Raw genomic sequence first — 17,371 nt, 5'->3', positions numbered from 1 at the left:
TCAAAGTAATTATCTGCCTTACTAACAAACAGAGCCGAGAAATGAGTATGCTGTGTAGAGCATCTGGTAATGCCATGTGAAATAAACAGATATCAATAGTATTCCTCTGTTTACAGGAATTAATTTCAATTTCAGCAATAATTAAATATGCTGCCAATCCAGTCAACATCCACTGCAAAATCACGGATCATTGGTTGACAAGAACCAGCAGTAATTAATAAACTTGAGCTTTACCCGAGGTTCACCTCTTGTCTGTCCTGCAGCCATAAGCCTTTAAAAAAAACCCACAAAGCTCAGTACTCTGACACAAGAACCTCAACCCCCTTGACAATACTTACAGTATTCAGTATGCTTTATTAGTACCAAGTCTGTCACAAGGATATAGTGAACAAGCCCACAAAAGACTGCTTGGTGTTTTGTGCATGCTCAGGGGAGCACCAAGGGTATTGCAAGATCCTGTGCTGCTGTGACACTATAGGAAAAATCAAACCACATAAATATTGCAATCAGATGACTGACCTTTCAAAATGCACACCCAGAGAGACGCTGACCCAATCTAGATCAGCAGATACACCTTGTTACATGCACTCTTGGTCCACTGCCTAGCCAAGGTGTGTAAAGAATGAGAAAAACCTTTTTTAAAAATATCTTGAAGAGGAGATTTAAAAAAAAATATATTTTTTTTTAAAAAAGGGGGGGCAGGAACATCTTTTCTGAAGAAAATAATTCCAGTTTTTACTGAGCAATCATTTTTCCTGAGCTCATCTGTGGCCAAGCTTCATTTCTACGTATGCGATCTGATGAGCTAACATCGTTCCAGGCCTCCAGTTGAAGCAATTAAAAAACTCCACTTTCGCCAAACATTACCACATTGTTACCACAGATACTGTGTATTCTGAGTTAAGGGAAAACAGTGGAAACCTCTAATACCACTGTGGGTAACTGCTGGCAAATAACTTTTTAATACGGTTACCCCAGCGACTATTAATAACCTGTGAGGATGTAAACGGAAAATCATCCACCGCATGGTATATCTGCTTGTCACAAGCCATGACTCACACCTAAAAGAGTGTAAGGAGATCATTTCAGTAGATGGATCTTGATAGGCTCAAGAATGTAAAACCTGAAATATTTCTGATGAGTACCACGGGTTTGTGGGTGACAAAACCAATGACATGTCAGCCTGCAAACACTACAGGTAGCAGCGATTCTCATATGGATTCACCGTTAACCTTCCAGTGAAAGGCTGTGCTCCCTCCTCAGAAGTGGTGGAGGATGGAAAGAGGAAAGGATGTGGGCTATGAGAAAAGAGTGGCTTGGAAAAATCCAAATCCTTTCCAGGACGACTGAAATGATGGACTGTTTGCCAGAGAGTTCAGGAAAGTGGTGCAGAATACTGCTCCAGTAAAACATGAAGGAAGAGATAGTAACAGAAACTTCAACATGTACCAAAGGCCAGAAAATATCTAACAGATAGCTGGTGCTCATTCTGGGAAGTACGTCAAGGCCAAAACATGCAAATGTTTGCAAGATACGGTAATCATCAACGGTTAACATGATTCTGGAAAAAGTCAAGCTGCCCTTTCCCATGTTACAGATTACAGAGACAACTGTCAGCGTTCACAATAAAGCACAACAGCCTGCACCAGATTTTCTGCATTGCTGAATTTCACAGACATGCCTAGTGATAAAAGTGTGTTTTTGAACAAGGTCTTTGTCTTTTTTAAAATGAACTAATTTGTTATGAAATTTCTACCAAAGCACAGAAGGCATCAAAGGCATTCAAGCTTCAATTCACATACTGATATTTCTATATCAAAGGCTATGCTATTTAACGCACAGGATCCAATTCTCATAAAAGCACAAGTTCAATTATAACGGCACCAGTGAAGCTCTAATACTGCATTTTCAGCTAAAAAAATGCTCAAAGCTCTTTCACAATAGCTCTGTAATTTCTGAGTATCAGTCTACTTAGTAACATGACTCTGGGAGGCAGACAGAGAAAAAAAATGGGGAAGAGTTTCCCTGCATTGAGAAACAATGGTTTAGAGTTACTGCTTGATCTCTGCAAATCTGACGGACATACGGGTGAAATTAGTTGACTGAGGACCTAAACTTAATGCTCATGTGGCCACTTATATTTTCCTATTTCCAAAGCAGACTGGTTTTGGTTTACACATGCACTGAGCAACCAGCACAAACAGGCGAGAGCTGCTCTGAGAGATGGTACTGCCGGTCAGCATGTTAGTGCTGGCCTCACCAAAACCCACAGAAATTTTGGCAGTGGCCCAGTATATAGTTCTAGGAGACAGAAATCTCTTCAGTCACAAAGAGGGAGGCTAGCTTTCTTTAAAACATGAGATCTAACCCTTACTGTCATCTGATGTGGAGCCTTTCTATATCCTGTGCCTCTGTTACACAGGAGACAAAGTAAGCACAAACCTGAAAATTGCTGAAATACTGCTTATGCGGTTCAGTCTGACCACATAAAACCCCTATGGGTTATTCAGCACTTTTTTGATCAAGAGCAGCACACATCATGTAACATTTATGTGAAGAGGAAAGGCAATTTGTGTATCAAAACAGAAAGCAGTGTATTTAATATGTAAATCCATTCATTCATAAACCCTGCCCATCATAGCCTGAGCTTTTCAGTCAATGAACAGAAAGAACTATTACAGACCTCAATTTTATACCTGCATCAATTGTCCCTTAAAAAAACCTAAATATAATACACTTAGAAATTGGCATTACTTTGGTTTACATCTGACAGAACAAACATCTGTCTTGTAAGCTGTATGTAGCAGCATCACCCATAACAGAAAACGAGTCTTTGGCAGTATCATGGTAGCACTGCCCACTGACATTTCATCCACTCATAAAAGCAGCCTCCTGCCTCTTTCTCTTTCAAAGCCAGAGCAACAAAATAGCTCTGGGAGCTAATGTACTCTGGCTACTTCAAGTTGAAGGGTCTCATTAATGAGTTACTAAATTGGGAGTCTCAGCTTTAAACATCATTTACACAACTACGTCAAATTTGAGCACCTCTGCTCATATGATGATTGCAGGGCTCAACTATTTAGAGCTTTATACAGGAGTTTACTGTTAATGTATTCTCTTCATACGTGTACAGCAAGGACACCCAGATGCCACTTACAAGGACTTGCTGTGTAACTGGCTACTTCACATCCCAGCCAAGGTGAAGTGAACCAATATGTGCCAGCTTTCCAGAAGTGCTGATCGTCATTTCTTAGTAACTGTCTTAGATATATATTAACCTGCAAAATGCAAACTGTCTCCCTAGATTATTAGCCCAAAAGTCCCATATACCCTGTTTCCCTGAAAAACAGGGTCTTATATTAATTTTTGATGCAGTAGATTTTACTTTTTTACATATATAGCTGCCTGGATGCTATTTAAATTAACTGTAACTAGGGCTTATTTTTGGAGTAGGGCTTATATTTTGAGCATCCTCAAAAATCCTGAAAAATCATGCTAAGGCTTATTTTCAGTGTGGGTCTTATTTTCGGAGAAACACGGTAAGCACAACATACCAGAAACCAAATAAATGGCATTAAGAGTTAGGTACATAAATACATATACTATAGCTCCCAGAAGAGCATACAGAATCTAAATTATAGATAATAAGTGACACAGGACTAAAATATTTACATAGACACACACACACACATATATATATATATCCTGGATTGTACATGAAATTCATTCTTCCTGCCCTAGCAATGAAACAGAATGGGATACTTGCCTGCAATTACTGAAATGTCGTACAACTATAAAACTCAGGTATAAACAGTAGAAGACATAGACTGTTTTCTGACTGTGTATATATAAACACTTATTTTGTGGCAAAACTATCAATTTTGAATCAATCATGGTAACAGGATGAGAAACAGTTTCTTTCCATCAGTTTTTGGTTTTTTTTTTTAATTTTATGATGCTGCAGTTGGCAGCTGTTTTCTGCAATATTTTTTCAGTTGGCTAATTATGAACCAGAAATAAAATTGAAGCTGAAATACTATAATAAGGCATATAATTCTGACTCTTCCTCATACTGTAAAACCAGTAAAATAGAAACCTCATAAAAGGACCATCCAGCCCAATGTATCCAGATATTAAAGACTGTTGATGGATATAGAGGAAATATCAAAAATAGGTCAGTTAAAATTTAATGTTGGCAGAAATGATTGTCTCAAAAAGCATGAATAATCTTCTAATGATGCTTTAAAATCTTAGCACTGTCTTAAAACTTGCTGTTTAGTCCTGGGAAAATACTTAAAAGCCATGAGGCAATTTTAAGAAAACACTTGTAAAGAACTATTTTCTCTTGACAGACTATTTGGCTACAATTACAGATATTATGCCAAGAAAATATATACAATTCAATGAATTGAGACAATATTGAATCAAATCAACTAGCATTATTACCCATCTCTTCGAAACTGAACATTCAAGCCATCTGAACTTTCAAAGTCATTTGGCATTTTGGAAAAAAACTTTATAAAATACAACCAGGCCTGAAAACCTGTACTTAATTTCTGAGTAACCTCCTGACTCTTCATAGAAGGATCTCACAAACTAGATCTTCAAGAGCATTATATAAACCATAAGTGTTTTTAATTAATATGGTTAAAGGCATGTTTATATAAGTCTTAAATTCCTGCACATTTCTGCCATTTTCAAAGTCTCACATTCTGTAAAAGGAGATGATTTGCCTTAACTCAAGTTCTGCCGAAAATTACTCCACACATAACAGTTATTCAAAGTTTCAGGCTCTAAAAAAGGATTAAACATGATTTTAGAAGATGGTTAAAGAGAGGTATTTAATGACGAGTTTTAAAACAAAGTCACGGCCAGTCTTCATTTTGGTGAGTTAATTTTCTGTTGCTCATGCACATGTTCTGACTCTGACCTTCCAAAAACGCTCACCTTTGTTCCCCAGAGGAACACAGTGTAAAGCTCTAGCGATTTTTCACCAGGTGCTGATGGAAACCAGGATTCATAACAGTTGAAGCAAGACAAATGACATACTTGATCAAGTGAACAGAACTAGAAAGAAGGAAATCAACAACTTTATTTCCCTTTGCTTTCCATCAATAGCCAACTAACCAGATGTGACAGTACTTGGGATTGCAGTGGTCACTTTGGTCAACAATGTTTGGTCTTTCACAGGGTAATTCCTCTGGCTGCTATGACAGGTGATCAAAGCAATCAAATGTTCTTCAGCACTGAGAAAATGTATAATTAATTGAGTTCATACAAATTCTTTAAGTATTTTGATGGACTAGGGCCAGAGTGTTTGCAGAAGCAAACTTTAAAGCATGCTAGTAATAAAGGCTAGTGCTATTTTGAGTAACATGCATCACTAAAGATTAATGAAGATTCTCATAAACCTGCTGTATCTGTCGCAGAGACTGTCACAATAGACTAGAAATTCAATGATCGTTCCCAAAAAAGATGATCTGGCAGGGGTGAAAAATGCACGTATTTTGTTAATCTATATTTAGTTTAAGTATATTTAATACTTCTCCATCTTTATTCGTCCTTACTAGATATTTTTGTTCCTCTCTTACTGACTTCAGGTAACACTCTACACTGCGTATCAGGTAGAGAACTGACCTTATCCAACTATCATGAGGTCCTTCCTTCTTTGTGTGCTCATGTCTATACTGTATTTTCTCTTACCATGCAGAAACAATAACATTATATTAAACCATCCTACTTAAAATTATTATTGAGCCAAAGGAACACACGTCTTGAAAAATCAATGCTGAATCAAATTTACGTATTTCTCCTGCTTAAAAAATAAAAAGAACTGTAGTCCTTATTCTCTTGAGTAAATTATTGATTATACATCTACAGCATGTTCATAGTCTGTATTTACTCTTGGGTGATTCTAAGGTTTATATGAATGAGAAAACAGTAATGTGGTCATTTACAAGTAAAATAATATTTTCACTCTCTTGGGACCTCAGCATAATAAAAGTAAAAAAAAGTCAGTTTTACCTATTTAGAAGAGTCAGCTCAGGAGCTGAGAGCTGAAAAGCTAGAAAGTGGAAAAGAAGGTAAGAGACTCAAAACCCAAGAAGATGTATTGCCTAAACATTTTTTCTTTGGTGGAGGTTATATAGATGTTTTTTCCTTAGCTCCCATAAGCTCAGCAATGACTTAGAAACCATCACAGCAGCACCTACAGGCAAAAGAGATCAAATAGTTGAATAATGACCAGATAAGAGCAAGAAAGGCAGCCAGAGGAATTTGAGTGTTGGTCGTCTCTGGCAAAAATCCTTTCACATGGTTCAGAAATTTTTGCCACCCATGGGAAGCAAAGGATGAGTAACTGCTCTGATTGTGCTGTCAGGGTGCAGATAGCACTTCCTCTAGGAAGAAACTCTCCTGCAGAGACACAAGCAACAGTCTACTCAAGGTTATTTTTTCCTGATTCTTCATTTCCCATTCAAAAGGGTTGCTAATAGTTATTTTTATGTACTAACAGGTAATTCTTTCATGCTACAGCCTGTGATGCATATTAATCAGGGTTCTTGCCAAATTAAATTAGTTTTTTCAACATCTGAAAAGCAGTTAAACTTCTAATAACATTTTCCCCCTCTCTTCATCAACCTATTTTTGCAGCAAAATAATGTACTCAGGCCTGAAGTAAAGACACTTGAGCCTCAGGAATGGAAAACAGCAATGAGCCAAAATGTATTCACATGAGAGCTGTAGGGTAATAAGTTTGTCATCTATGCACGAACATACCTTCAAAGATGTAAACGTGATGTTAAAATCTCCACCACTCCCTCCTTCATGTTAAAGTCACACAAGCTGCTTTGTGCCTGCTGTTATGAGCAGGAAAAAGGGAAACGCCTATTTTTTATTATTATTGCTACTATTGTAGCATTAGGACAGTCCAGAAATGGGCTCAGTATTAACACCACATCCTTAACAGTCCTGGTTTTCTTTATTATTTCTAGCATCAGAAATCAGAACTGTAAAAACTGCTTTCTAAGAGTGTAAATAAGTCAAACCAGAGCTGCACAATAACACTAGGTACCAACTGTGCCATCAGTATCTGAAAGTCTACCTGGACATCTATATTTTACAGATGAAAATATGCATATTTATGCAGGCATATAATATACTGAAATGTTTTGAAGTCAAGCAACTACACTTCGGATATCCATAAAAATAAAACTTTTCAACACAAATGGTCTGCACTGGGCACACTTGCAAACAATTGGAAAACAATTCTTAAATTACCAAGCAAAGATTTAGTATTTTAAAATGCTAGTTGAACTACCTTCTCACACATAATTTACTACATAATAGCATACAGTCATAATATATATAGCATATAATGCCTCTCAATGTACCTAATACCTAGTAAATTCAATGCCAAAAGCATATTTCACACAACGTTTCCCTGCCTTAAATAAAAGTAGGACTTAAAAACATTTGAGAGACTGGACCAAAAAAAAAAAAACCATCTAGGAATGTTTTCGCCTTTTCCTCAGCTCTGTACTGCATAAAATTAGTCAATCAGCCCCAAATATTTTCCTTTCTATAACCCAACAGCCTAATTTGCATAGCTTTCTCATATAGCAATACAAGAGAAAAGCATTTTTATGAAATTAGAAAATGACTGTGTAACCACAAAACTCATTTCTGCAGCAAACAGAGAATCTTTTTTTTTTTTGGTTGATAATATTTCAAGTTGAAGACATTCCTTTAACTGAAAATTTATTCCAGGCTAGAAACATTTTTATGCACTAGGTTAACCTAGTGCTGAAAAGTTTTAAGTAAAACAAGCTTTTGAAATTGCATATGTGGCACTTTTTTTTTTACTCCAGCAAACTGAGTAATAAACATTCAAGACAAATGAAAATCTAAGATGTTCACCATTGAATGTCCAATAAAAATAGGGTCAAATAGATACAAGGTCCAGGGATAAAATATAAGAGTATTTGCAGTGATTTTAGAATATCTGCTTAGTAGGAATCAGGCAAAATGCAAGTCAGCTCTGCTGCTAAAATCCAAGCAAAGATTCCAGCAAGGGGGAAAAAACATACCAGCAGGCCCTTATTCTTTTTAATAATCTCAAGCTTCTTCCTTTGTCAGTCAGAATAACTAGCATGTGTTAAAGACCTACAATCCCTTTTCCCTGAAGAACTAGCCTATAAATAAGTCACTTCATATCTATCGTGTATGTTTATTTTCTTCAACCTTACATGACATTCACTAATCTGTATTTAAATCACTACCACATTGGTTTCTTTAATGGTTGCACCATTATGGTCTCAAATCGCATAGAAATGCCCATTCCCTAAACAACCCACAGACATCTCAATCTAACAAGCAATCACATCTTTATACTCTGTTCCCCTGATAACAGGGACTCAAACTCTACTCTGAGATTAATCCAGGGAGATAAAGATCATTTCTAGGTAAAAAGTAAGCATCACGTGTTCTCTTAACCCACCACGTGGCGAAGCAGCACAACTATTTCACATGGCTTTTCCAAGTCACCGTCACCTGAAAAAGCCAGCAGCACTGGGCAGCTGATGTGTGGCACTGACACGCTGCTGCGCATTCCCCTTCTCCAGTTAACACAGCAGCTTGTGTCTCAGCTCTCAGACTTAAAACCAGATGCTTTTCAGAGAGGACAGGGTTATACATGTCTGTGTCTCCAGTGTGGTTAAGGACTGGTACAGACAACAATGCAAACGTCCTTGGGATCTCTTCCACTATTTTTCTGAGGTAGACTGCTCGACAAGCCACGATATTAAAAAATATATACAATATTTAAAAAAAGAAAAAAGAAAGGAAGAATGTTTTTTTCAACCACTGCGTATCTCCTAATCATATTAGCATCTGTCATCAGCTCACAAATCTCTCCATGTTACAATCATTTTAAGTAGGGTTGCAAATAAGAGCTTTTTTGTGATCAGAATACATAAAGTATTCCTGAAATGACTTCAAGCAGCTTTGCAAACACCAACTATTACAGGTTGGGTGAGATTAGTTACCTTAAAGGAAAAGAAGAACGTACAAATACAGAGCAGGATTACCTTCCCTTAGACGCTCAACCACAAAAGTGAATCCAGTAGTTCGCGGATGTAAGACGTACTCGTATTTTTTAAGTCCGTTCTTTTCAGCAAATTCATTACTGCGGGTTTTGGTATTGGCTGAAGGAGAAAATAAAAAGCACCATTTTCTATTAGTGTGCATGCAGACCAGGAATTAAATATAATTATTATACAACAGGAGCAGTACAACAGCAGTTCACACAGTACGAATGTGCAACAGCTTTTCAGATGGAGGCAGACTGCGAGTGTGCTTTTGGTTGGCTCTGTTATGACATGAGGAAGAGCAACGTGGATTGCAAGAAAAGCCTTTTTACCTTCTCATTTCAGCTTAGAAAATTATCACAAATCTTTCACATTTATCAAATGGAATCTGAAATCTAGAAATGTTCATGTATCATCGTACACTTCAATACCCATTTTACAGTAACATGTTAATAGTTCATTTTTCTTTTTTAAATCAAAAGGCACAATATATAGTAATGTAGGTATGGTATTACATACAGAAATACCTTGAGGTTAACATTTAATCACATTAAACTTGGTTTAGAAAGAAAATATTAAATGGAGGGAAACAGTTAATCCAATATATGGCGCTTTATATCTTCATTCTCAACTTGAGGCATTTTATCGATCAACTGGTGCAGCACATACATAGCCAGTTTTAATTTTTTGACCAACTGCCGCAGCACATGCTTATACGCAAGGCACCCGGAAAGCAGCGCGGCTAAACCCTGTGACATGTTTCAGACCACTGGTGGAAAGGGTACTATCTCACGAGCAACCCAAAGAGGCTTTTCAGAGCCCACTAAGCAAGGAAGACACAGACACTACAGGGAAAATTTGAGGAGACGGGCGGAGAGGAAGCAATTTGTTCTCTGGTGATGTGCAGGAGGTTCTTCTAAGCAGTGCCAGTCAGCAGCCAAAGGGACTTCTCTGGCTGCACTTACTCCTTCATGGTGGGGGCTGCTGTGCCTCATCTGGCCAAAAGGCAATGGACACTTGCAATGTTCCCTTGGCAACATGGGGAGACCTCATGGCAGCCACAGCTTCCTCACAAGGGGAGGAGGAGAGGCAGGCCCCAAACACTTCTCTCTGGTGACCGAGGACAGAACCGGGGAGAATGGCAGGAAGATGTGACAGGGGAGGTCCAGGTTGGACGTTAGGAAAAGGTTCTTCCCCCAGAAGGTGGTGGAGCACTGGAACAGGCTCCCCAGGGAGGTGTCACGGCCCCAAGCCTGACAGTGTTCAAGAAGAGACTGGACAACACCCTCAGACACATGGTGTGGACTGTGGGGTTGTCACATGCAGGGACAGGAGTTGGACTTGATGATCCTTGTGGGTCCCTTCCAACTCAGGACATTCTATGATTCTACAAAAAAAAAAATATCCATTTGATCAACTAACTTATTTAATAACTTGTATTTATATACTCTTAGAGGTGTTGTAAAAGACAAAATCCCAGAACAGATCTATGGAACAAAATTATTGTCTAAGCAACATATCATCTTTTTCAAGCAGAAACAGCTCTTTTTTTAAGTGTTCACAGTTAATCTTCACAGAGATGGAAGACAAAGTGATGAAAAACAAATTGCTGATGAATACTCCAACAGAATTGATACTTGTAGGTAAGTCCTTTCCCTAACAAGCAGAATAATTTTTTCAGTAAAGGAACAATGGCACAAGTGGACAAAACAACAGTAGCCTGAGATGTCCTTTCTGCAGTCATGAGACTCTCCTGCACCCTTTTTTCCCCCCTAAATTACATGAGCTCTCTTTGTTTATAAAAAAATGTGTGTGTCCCTCCTAAAGGACCACCTACCTATTAATAAATTAATAGAGTATCAATATCCTATGTTTTCCCCGTGACCCACTGTTTCCTCACATAGGAATACTGCTTTTCGTACATGCAAGCTTTAAGATTCAGTGCACAGATTTACCAACCACGTGATTTGGAGGAAAGGAAAACTTGCACAGAAGCCAAGCAAGTGATTCAGCAAAGACAATCCAAAGATTTAATTCTTGCCAAATTGCCAAAACCTACAAATACTTTAAAATATTACACCTTCAAAAAGCTTGCTACAATTACAGAATGTGTGAAATACTAAAATTACACTTGGCTATATAACTTAATCTTATCTTTCCTTGGACATATGCATTATGTCTTGAACCACATGGTCTGAGTATCTATTTTTGTCTGCTTGACTACCATTCCATTCAATGTTGAAAACAGACTATTCTGCATCAGTGAAGAGAACCTGCCTCTAGGATCCCTGTCTCTGCGACGGCAAAATATGCAAACTGGGTCATGAACAAGAGTTGAAATGGCAGAAAAAGCAAGAGTAATCTGGTAATTATTAAACGCTCCTCTGAAAAGCCAGATTCTACCTGTTAGACATAGCTGTATTGCACTATTAGCTCAACAACTTAAACTCTTTATTTTCCAAGAAATGACATTGCACACCAAGAGTGCTCCCATAAAAAGTGTACCAGTTCCTTTCCAGACTCTGTGGCAAAATTCAAGTAAAATGCTTTAAATTAATTTATCACTAAGTTTTAAGCTGATATATTGTTTCTTGCAAAGGACAGGGGAAATGTCATCTTCACTTTCTGCATATCCAAATTCGGGTTTCACGTTGGAACATGTGCAGTCTGCAAATCAAGTCAATCAGAGCTTTGAACACAAGTGCCATAAGTGTCTACATAAAGTTAAGCAGTCTAAAAAAGTAATAAATCTAAGCCTTAAGCACCTCAAACTGCACACAGCTAATGAGTGCTCAGCAAAACCCCCTCTGTACATCTTCTCATTAGCACTTTGTTTCAAAGGGAACAAGAAAATGAATTCCTTGGTATTTGCAAAACATTCCTACTTGTATTGCAGGAAAACCAAAGAGTAAATGGGCAGTTTTGTTTTCTGAGAAAGACCTAATTAACACTGAAGAAGAGGTCTGGGATTTCCACTGCCCAGTGCCTCAAAGTAATAATCTTCAAACCTCCTCTTAATGTATCTCCCCACACTTGGAAAGAATTCACTGTAAACATCTGCAAAACATCTTCCAAATTTTTCTTCACTAGAGTGCCTTTCTAAAAACGTGTGAACAGCTGGACACTGGCACATTGGCCAAACTATTCAGCTATTTCCTGATATTTGTATCCCTGTCTTGCCTCTGGACTCTAAGTTTCATATAACGGAGATTGTTGCCTTTCCCTTTTGCACGACCCTGGTGTAATGGGATTTTAGAAGCAGAAAAATTCTCCCAGCTAATACAATGATCACTGTCATCTGGAAAAATAATCTCCCTGTTCCCTTCCTAACAACTATCAAGTCACAAGGTCTTTGTGCATTAAACAATATTTATTACAGCAACTCAGGAAGGCCAAAGGGTTTTGATGCTCTCCTAAAAGCAAGGGTAGGATATGCTTTCACTCTACCAAAAAGTAAGAATAATGCCCTTCCTCCCCCTCCTGCTACTCTCAATTTTTGAAGAAAACAGTTTCTTACTCCGCTATTACGAACAAATGCACTGACTGCCATCTTATCTGGTGTAAGCAACTGGGTGCTCTTGGAGATCGCTGTGCAAGACACCTTTGCCTAAACCTTCTGGGGGAAATTCAGAGCAAGTCTCCTGCTCAGAACTGGGTTCAACAAAAGGTAGAAAATGTTATGTTCCTCGTTATATGAAACCTCGAGGTCAGAAAACTGGTTCAACCTAAGGGAATTCGCACAAGAAACACCTCTTTAAAATCCCTTAATCAACAGACCAGGGCTGCAAAACTTAGGCAGATACCTCATCATTCTGCAGTCCAGATTGACACCATTCTCAGGTAAAAGAACACAAAAAGTGAAAGATGCCTTTGTAGGTCTGATAGTGAAAACATTTCCTTAAAAAGAGGAAACTTATGTTCTCTTCTTTGCTTCCAACCAACTAACACAAATTGCATAAAGCAACTCTAGAAGGAGTGACTGGAAATGAACTCAGTTTGGGTCTCCTCGATCCCAAAAGGTCACTCACATCATTTGGCTAAGGGTAATGCCCCCTCTTGCTCACTCTCTCTGAAAAATATGAGTAAGCGTTGCTTTCTAGAAACAAGTATTTTAAGCCAAAGTAAATCTACCGCCCAGGTTTTTGCTCATAATTCCTATTAGGTATATTTTGTGTTTTATCTCCTTGGTTCTATTTGCTCCTATGATAAAAAAACAAAACCAAAAACATAATAATTTATTTTTATGGAAAGCAGCCAGTTTATCAATGGAGGGTGATGCGGGACCTTTCTTGATCCAGAACGGCTTCATGCTCTGTCTCCTCCGGTCTCGCACCCACTTGTCTCTCCTCCTGTCTCCTTCAGCTAATACATGCTGCCTCTCAGATGGTATCTTCTTTGGGGTGGTGACAAGTACAAGAAGTCCAGTTTATATGAGTCTTTAAATACTAGTGCAGAGCAATTGTCAAACTACACAGAAGAACCAAGAATTTAGGGGTTCTGGTCATAACCTCTTTTTTTTTTTTCTCCACTGCTGCCTTTGGTAAATCAATTTATTACATTTTTTTCCCATTTATCTTAAAATTATGTGGGCAAATGCCATTTATCACATTTTTAAATTACTAGAAAAGCTCAGAAAGTCAGCACTTTCCAGAAGCATGATACTTCAGAATTTCATTTAAAGTAACTGGAGGAAGAAATTATGCTAACACATTTTCTTGATTTTTGAGTTACAGATTTTTAAAAAGTTAAATTGCTTTTGGCCCCGATAGCCAGATAAAGTAAACAAATTCTTTTTGTTAAAGTCAAATTATATTGTTAATTTGTGAGCTAGTTTTGAGTTAAAACAAAAATCTCTAGCATTTTATTTTGAGGAAAACCACACTACAGTAACAAACTACATTTGTGTGAGCCTGAAGAGTATTTGGAACTAAAACTCCAAGAGCCGTACCCAAGCTAGGTCTGTGCTCCCCATGAAATATGTATTTAGTATTAGCTACTTTTAAACAAACAAGCTCACTTGCTTTTATAGATTCAACATTGTCAAGGCTGATGTGTTTTGCTGGATGTCACCCAAGGAAATTATAAACTTCCCTGATCATCCTACTGGAAAGCTGATTCGGACAACTTTAATACAATTATTTCTGATCAATTCTCAACTACCTTTCTTTTTTTTTTGGCTAGTACTAGTGCACTGAATTTGAATAGTAAGTACTACCTTTTCCTTTAGTCTGACTTGTGATAATAGCATGCATGTACTTCTATGACTTCAAGTACTCTCAAATGATGTTGGTAGCAGGCTGTAAAAAAAATAAACAAGTTCTAAAAAAATTACTTTAAATTTTTTTAATTTAAATCCTCATTTGCACAGAAAGCATAAAAGTTCTATTGACTCACAGTTAATATGTTAATAAAAAGTTAAGCAACTACTCTTATTTTTACTGCTTTCAACTTCGAGCCAACCTCCACCAGTGCTTTCGAACAATCATTTTTTGCATTACCAAAGTACCTCACATTGACTAGAAAAGAGAAAAATCCAGTTGCAGTTGTTACCTTCTAGACGGAATATCGTATGTGATCCACATCACAACATTCCTGCCTAAATCCGGGCTCTGCCGAACTTTTCTACTCATTTTTTAGCTGTTCCTCAAGGAAAAAAGGTCTGTGCAATCACACTCTGTCCACCCATTCCCCTTAAATTTTGAAGCTATTGCCACGTGCAAACGAAGTTTGACAGAGACAAGAGACTCAAAGATCAGTAAGCCCCACAGAAGTTTTAGAAAAACCAATGGCTGAGTGAAGGGGAGCCTCCAAGAGCAGAGCTCTTGATGATGGGAAAAGCCAGGGCAGGCTCGACGGGCATTACATCTGCCCAGGCTTTTGGCACAGCATGCAGTGGTCTGGTCCATCACTTAACGCACGCACTGGTGAGGATGAGCCACAGTACACGGTGCCTCTTGCCCAGGTAGCAGCAAGAGATTGGTGGAAAAATGTCACACACGAAGAAACATAAGGAAAAAGGACAAGTTGAAGTGAAGACCGTGTATAGGGATGCAGACACAAATCCATAGGAAATGAGGTTTTAGTTGGCTCAGAGCAACAGAGCAACTTTTTTTTTGTTACTGCTTTCTGAAGAATTACTACGAAGGGTCTTGTAAGGCACACCAAGAAAAACAAAAGAACAAGCAAAATGGTGAGTTGTATTTCAGCTTTCCAAAAGGACTAGACTTATGCTTGCTTTGTTTTCTTCTGGGCTTCAGAAAGTCTATATGGTTATCTGCTGAGGGTTTCTTTTCAAGCAATTACAATAAAATACCTTTGATGCACTTAGCTTTAACCTTGAAGTACTCCAGAGTGAAAGCATGACCAACCTATCAGAAATAAGTATACAATTATTACCTTGGACCCTATACATCCAGTCTGCAAATATATTTTTCAAGGTTCATGACATTAATATTTTTAAAATTTATTTAAACAGGGTCTTCCACCACAAAGTACTTCACTGACTTGAAGTCAGGCAGTTCCCCATGTATAAATACAGTCATACTTTACATTTCTTTGAAATGTTTCATTCTCAAATACCTGAAAACATCATACAGTTTCTTACAAAGAGGAGTAGATCTACCACTGTCATGCACAGTGCAAGGATAAAAAAATTATAGTAGCAAAGAGCTTCCCAGCAATTCTGCTGTTCAGTGAAGTACATGTAGAATGGTTTTGTTTTTTTTTTTCCAGTTTAAGCACCAAAAGAATTTTGTTTTCAGAAGTAATTAGCAGTTTTGAAATTTGGTCAGAAAACAAGTCATTTTTTGTAAAATATGACCACTCAGAACAAAACTTGTTAATTTTTTGTTCTAAAAGATGGAACATAAGGTTGTAATAGGTCCTAATACATCAACGAAGTAACAGTTTTCTGAAAATTATTTTTTCAAAGTGTTACACAAAATACATTATTATGTTCTGTCATTCTCATGGCATAAAGTTATTGCTTGGTCAGGATTAGCTCATCAAGGGATTTTGCCCTGTCTCCTATCATATTTTAAACTACATGAGCTAATGTTTCCTGTGAAGACAGATAGGGAGAGCTATTTACTTTCGCAGAAGCAGCCCCAGGGTTTTACCTGTCTCTATACATCTGATTATGCACTAATATAATATCAGGGTGGCGTTTGATTACTAAACACCGCACAGTTTAACATGCCCAAAGCCAGCAGGGCTGCCCGAGGAAGCAGTGTCCCATCGTGTTTCCTGCCCATCACTCCGACCTCCACCATCCCTGCGCTGCTCAAACCCCAGGGAACAACCACCACCCATCCGCGGTGGCGTAACCCGGCTTCAGGAGAGCAGCGCGGTTAGTGCAGATATCCACGTGATGCTGCAAGGTTGAAGAGTACATGTTACACCCGTATGAGGACAACAGAAAACCAGAACAAGTGAAATACCTCAAAAAAATCTGAGTTCAGCAATCAAATTAGAAAATTTTTTAATACTAAGTGACAAATCTTGTCCGCATGAATTTCTCAGTGGATGGCATCAACAGCATATACTTTGATTTAGTCTACGTCATATATATCAGTTAAAAGAGTGGACAGAAAATACTGCATTTCTTTAAGGAGCTTCACTTTCAGGTGGGAACATCCCCAGACCTGGTGTGGGACTCCGCAGCGCATGCATTAACACACCACGGCTGTTTCAGGCCTCAGCTAATTCTTCTGTTTTAAAACTGCAATATGAAACTTCCTCAGTTCTTCAAAATCTGTTGTCTCTGAGGAATACTGGGAGGGATTAGAAGTTATACATATTTTATGGAATAAATTACAAACAATCCAATTCTTGCAGTCATCTTGAGATGGAAACACCTGTTCAGAAAGTGTGAGTAACATAAAGAAAAGTCTCCTGACTCCATGAATAAGATTAATATTTCATCTCATAGTTCAGAGCTAGGAGGGAAGAGTTGTTCATAAATTCAAAGAAAAAAAGTTAAAGCGACATAATTCCCATCCTTCTTCATAATTTTAGATATAGTAACTACATGTTTTTTCCCACAGCATTCTCCTGGAGAAGCTGGCAGCTCACGGCTTAGACAGCCATATTCTTCACTGGCTAAAGAACTGTCTGGATGGCCGGGACAGAGGAGTTGTTTAATGGAGACAAATCCAGCTGGTGGCCGGTCACGAGTGGTGTTCCCCAGGGCTCAGTATTGGGGCCAGTTCTGTGTAATCTCTTTATCAATGATCCGGATGAGGGGATTGAGTGCACACTCAGGAAGTCCCCAAGCCCTTCAGTTT

At 38.1% G+C, this 17,371-nt stretch overlaps 1 protein-coding gene across 6 annotated transcripts in view; it reads right to left on the bottom strand.

Moving 5' to 3' along the window:
• LCLAT1 (lysocardiolipin acyltransferase 1) overlaps positions 1-17,371 on the bottom strand; it is a 128,609-nt gene that overhangs the window by 46,013 nt on the left and 65,225 nt on the right. For all 6 annotated transcript variants that reach the window (XM_065833972.2, XM_065833973.2, XM_065833975.2 and 3 more), the window contains one exon: positions 9,087-9,203. In XM_065833972.2, the coding sequence (XP_065690044.1) occupies positions 9,087-9,203 (117 nt within the window). The remainder of the gene's footprint in view (positions 1-9,086; positions 9,204-17,371) is intronic.

The sequence above is a fragment of the Patagioenas fasciata genome, chromosome 3, assembly GCF_037038585.1.
Source record: "Patagioenas fasciata isolate bPatFas1 chromosome 3, bPatFas1.hap1, whole genome shotgun sequence".
Classification (NCBI taxonomy): Eukaryota; Metazoa; Chordata; class Aves; order Columbiformes; family Columbidae; genus Patagioenas; species Patagioenas fasciata.
The sequence above is the reverse complement of the archived record's forward strand: the minus strand, read 5'-3'. Positions and strand labels throughout refer to the sequence as shown.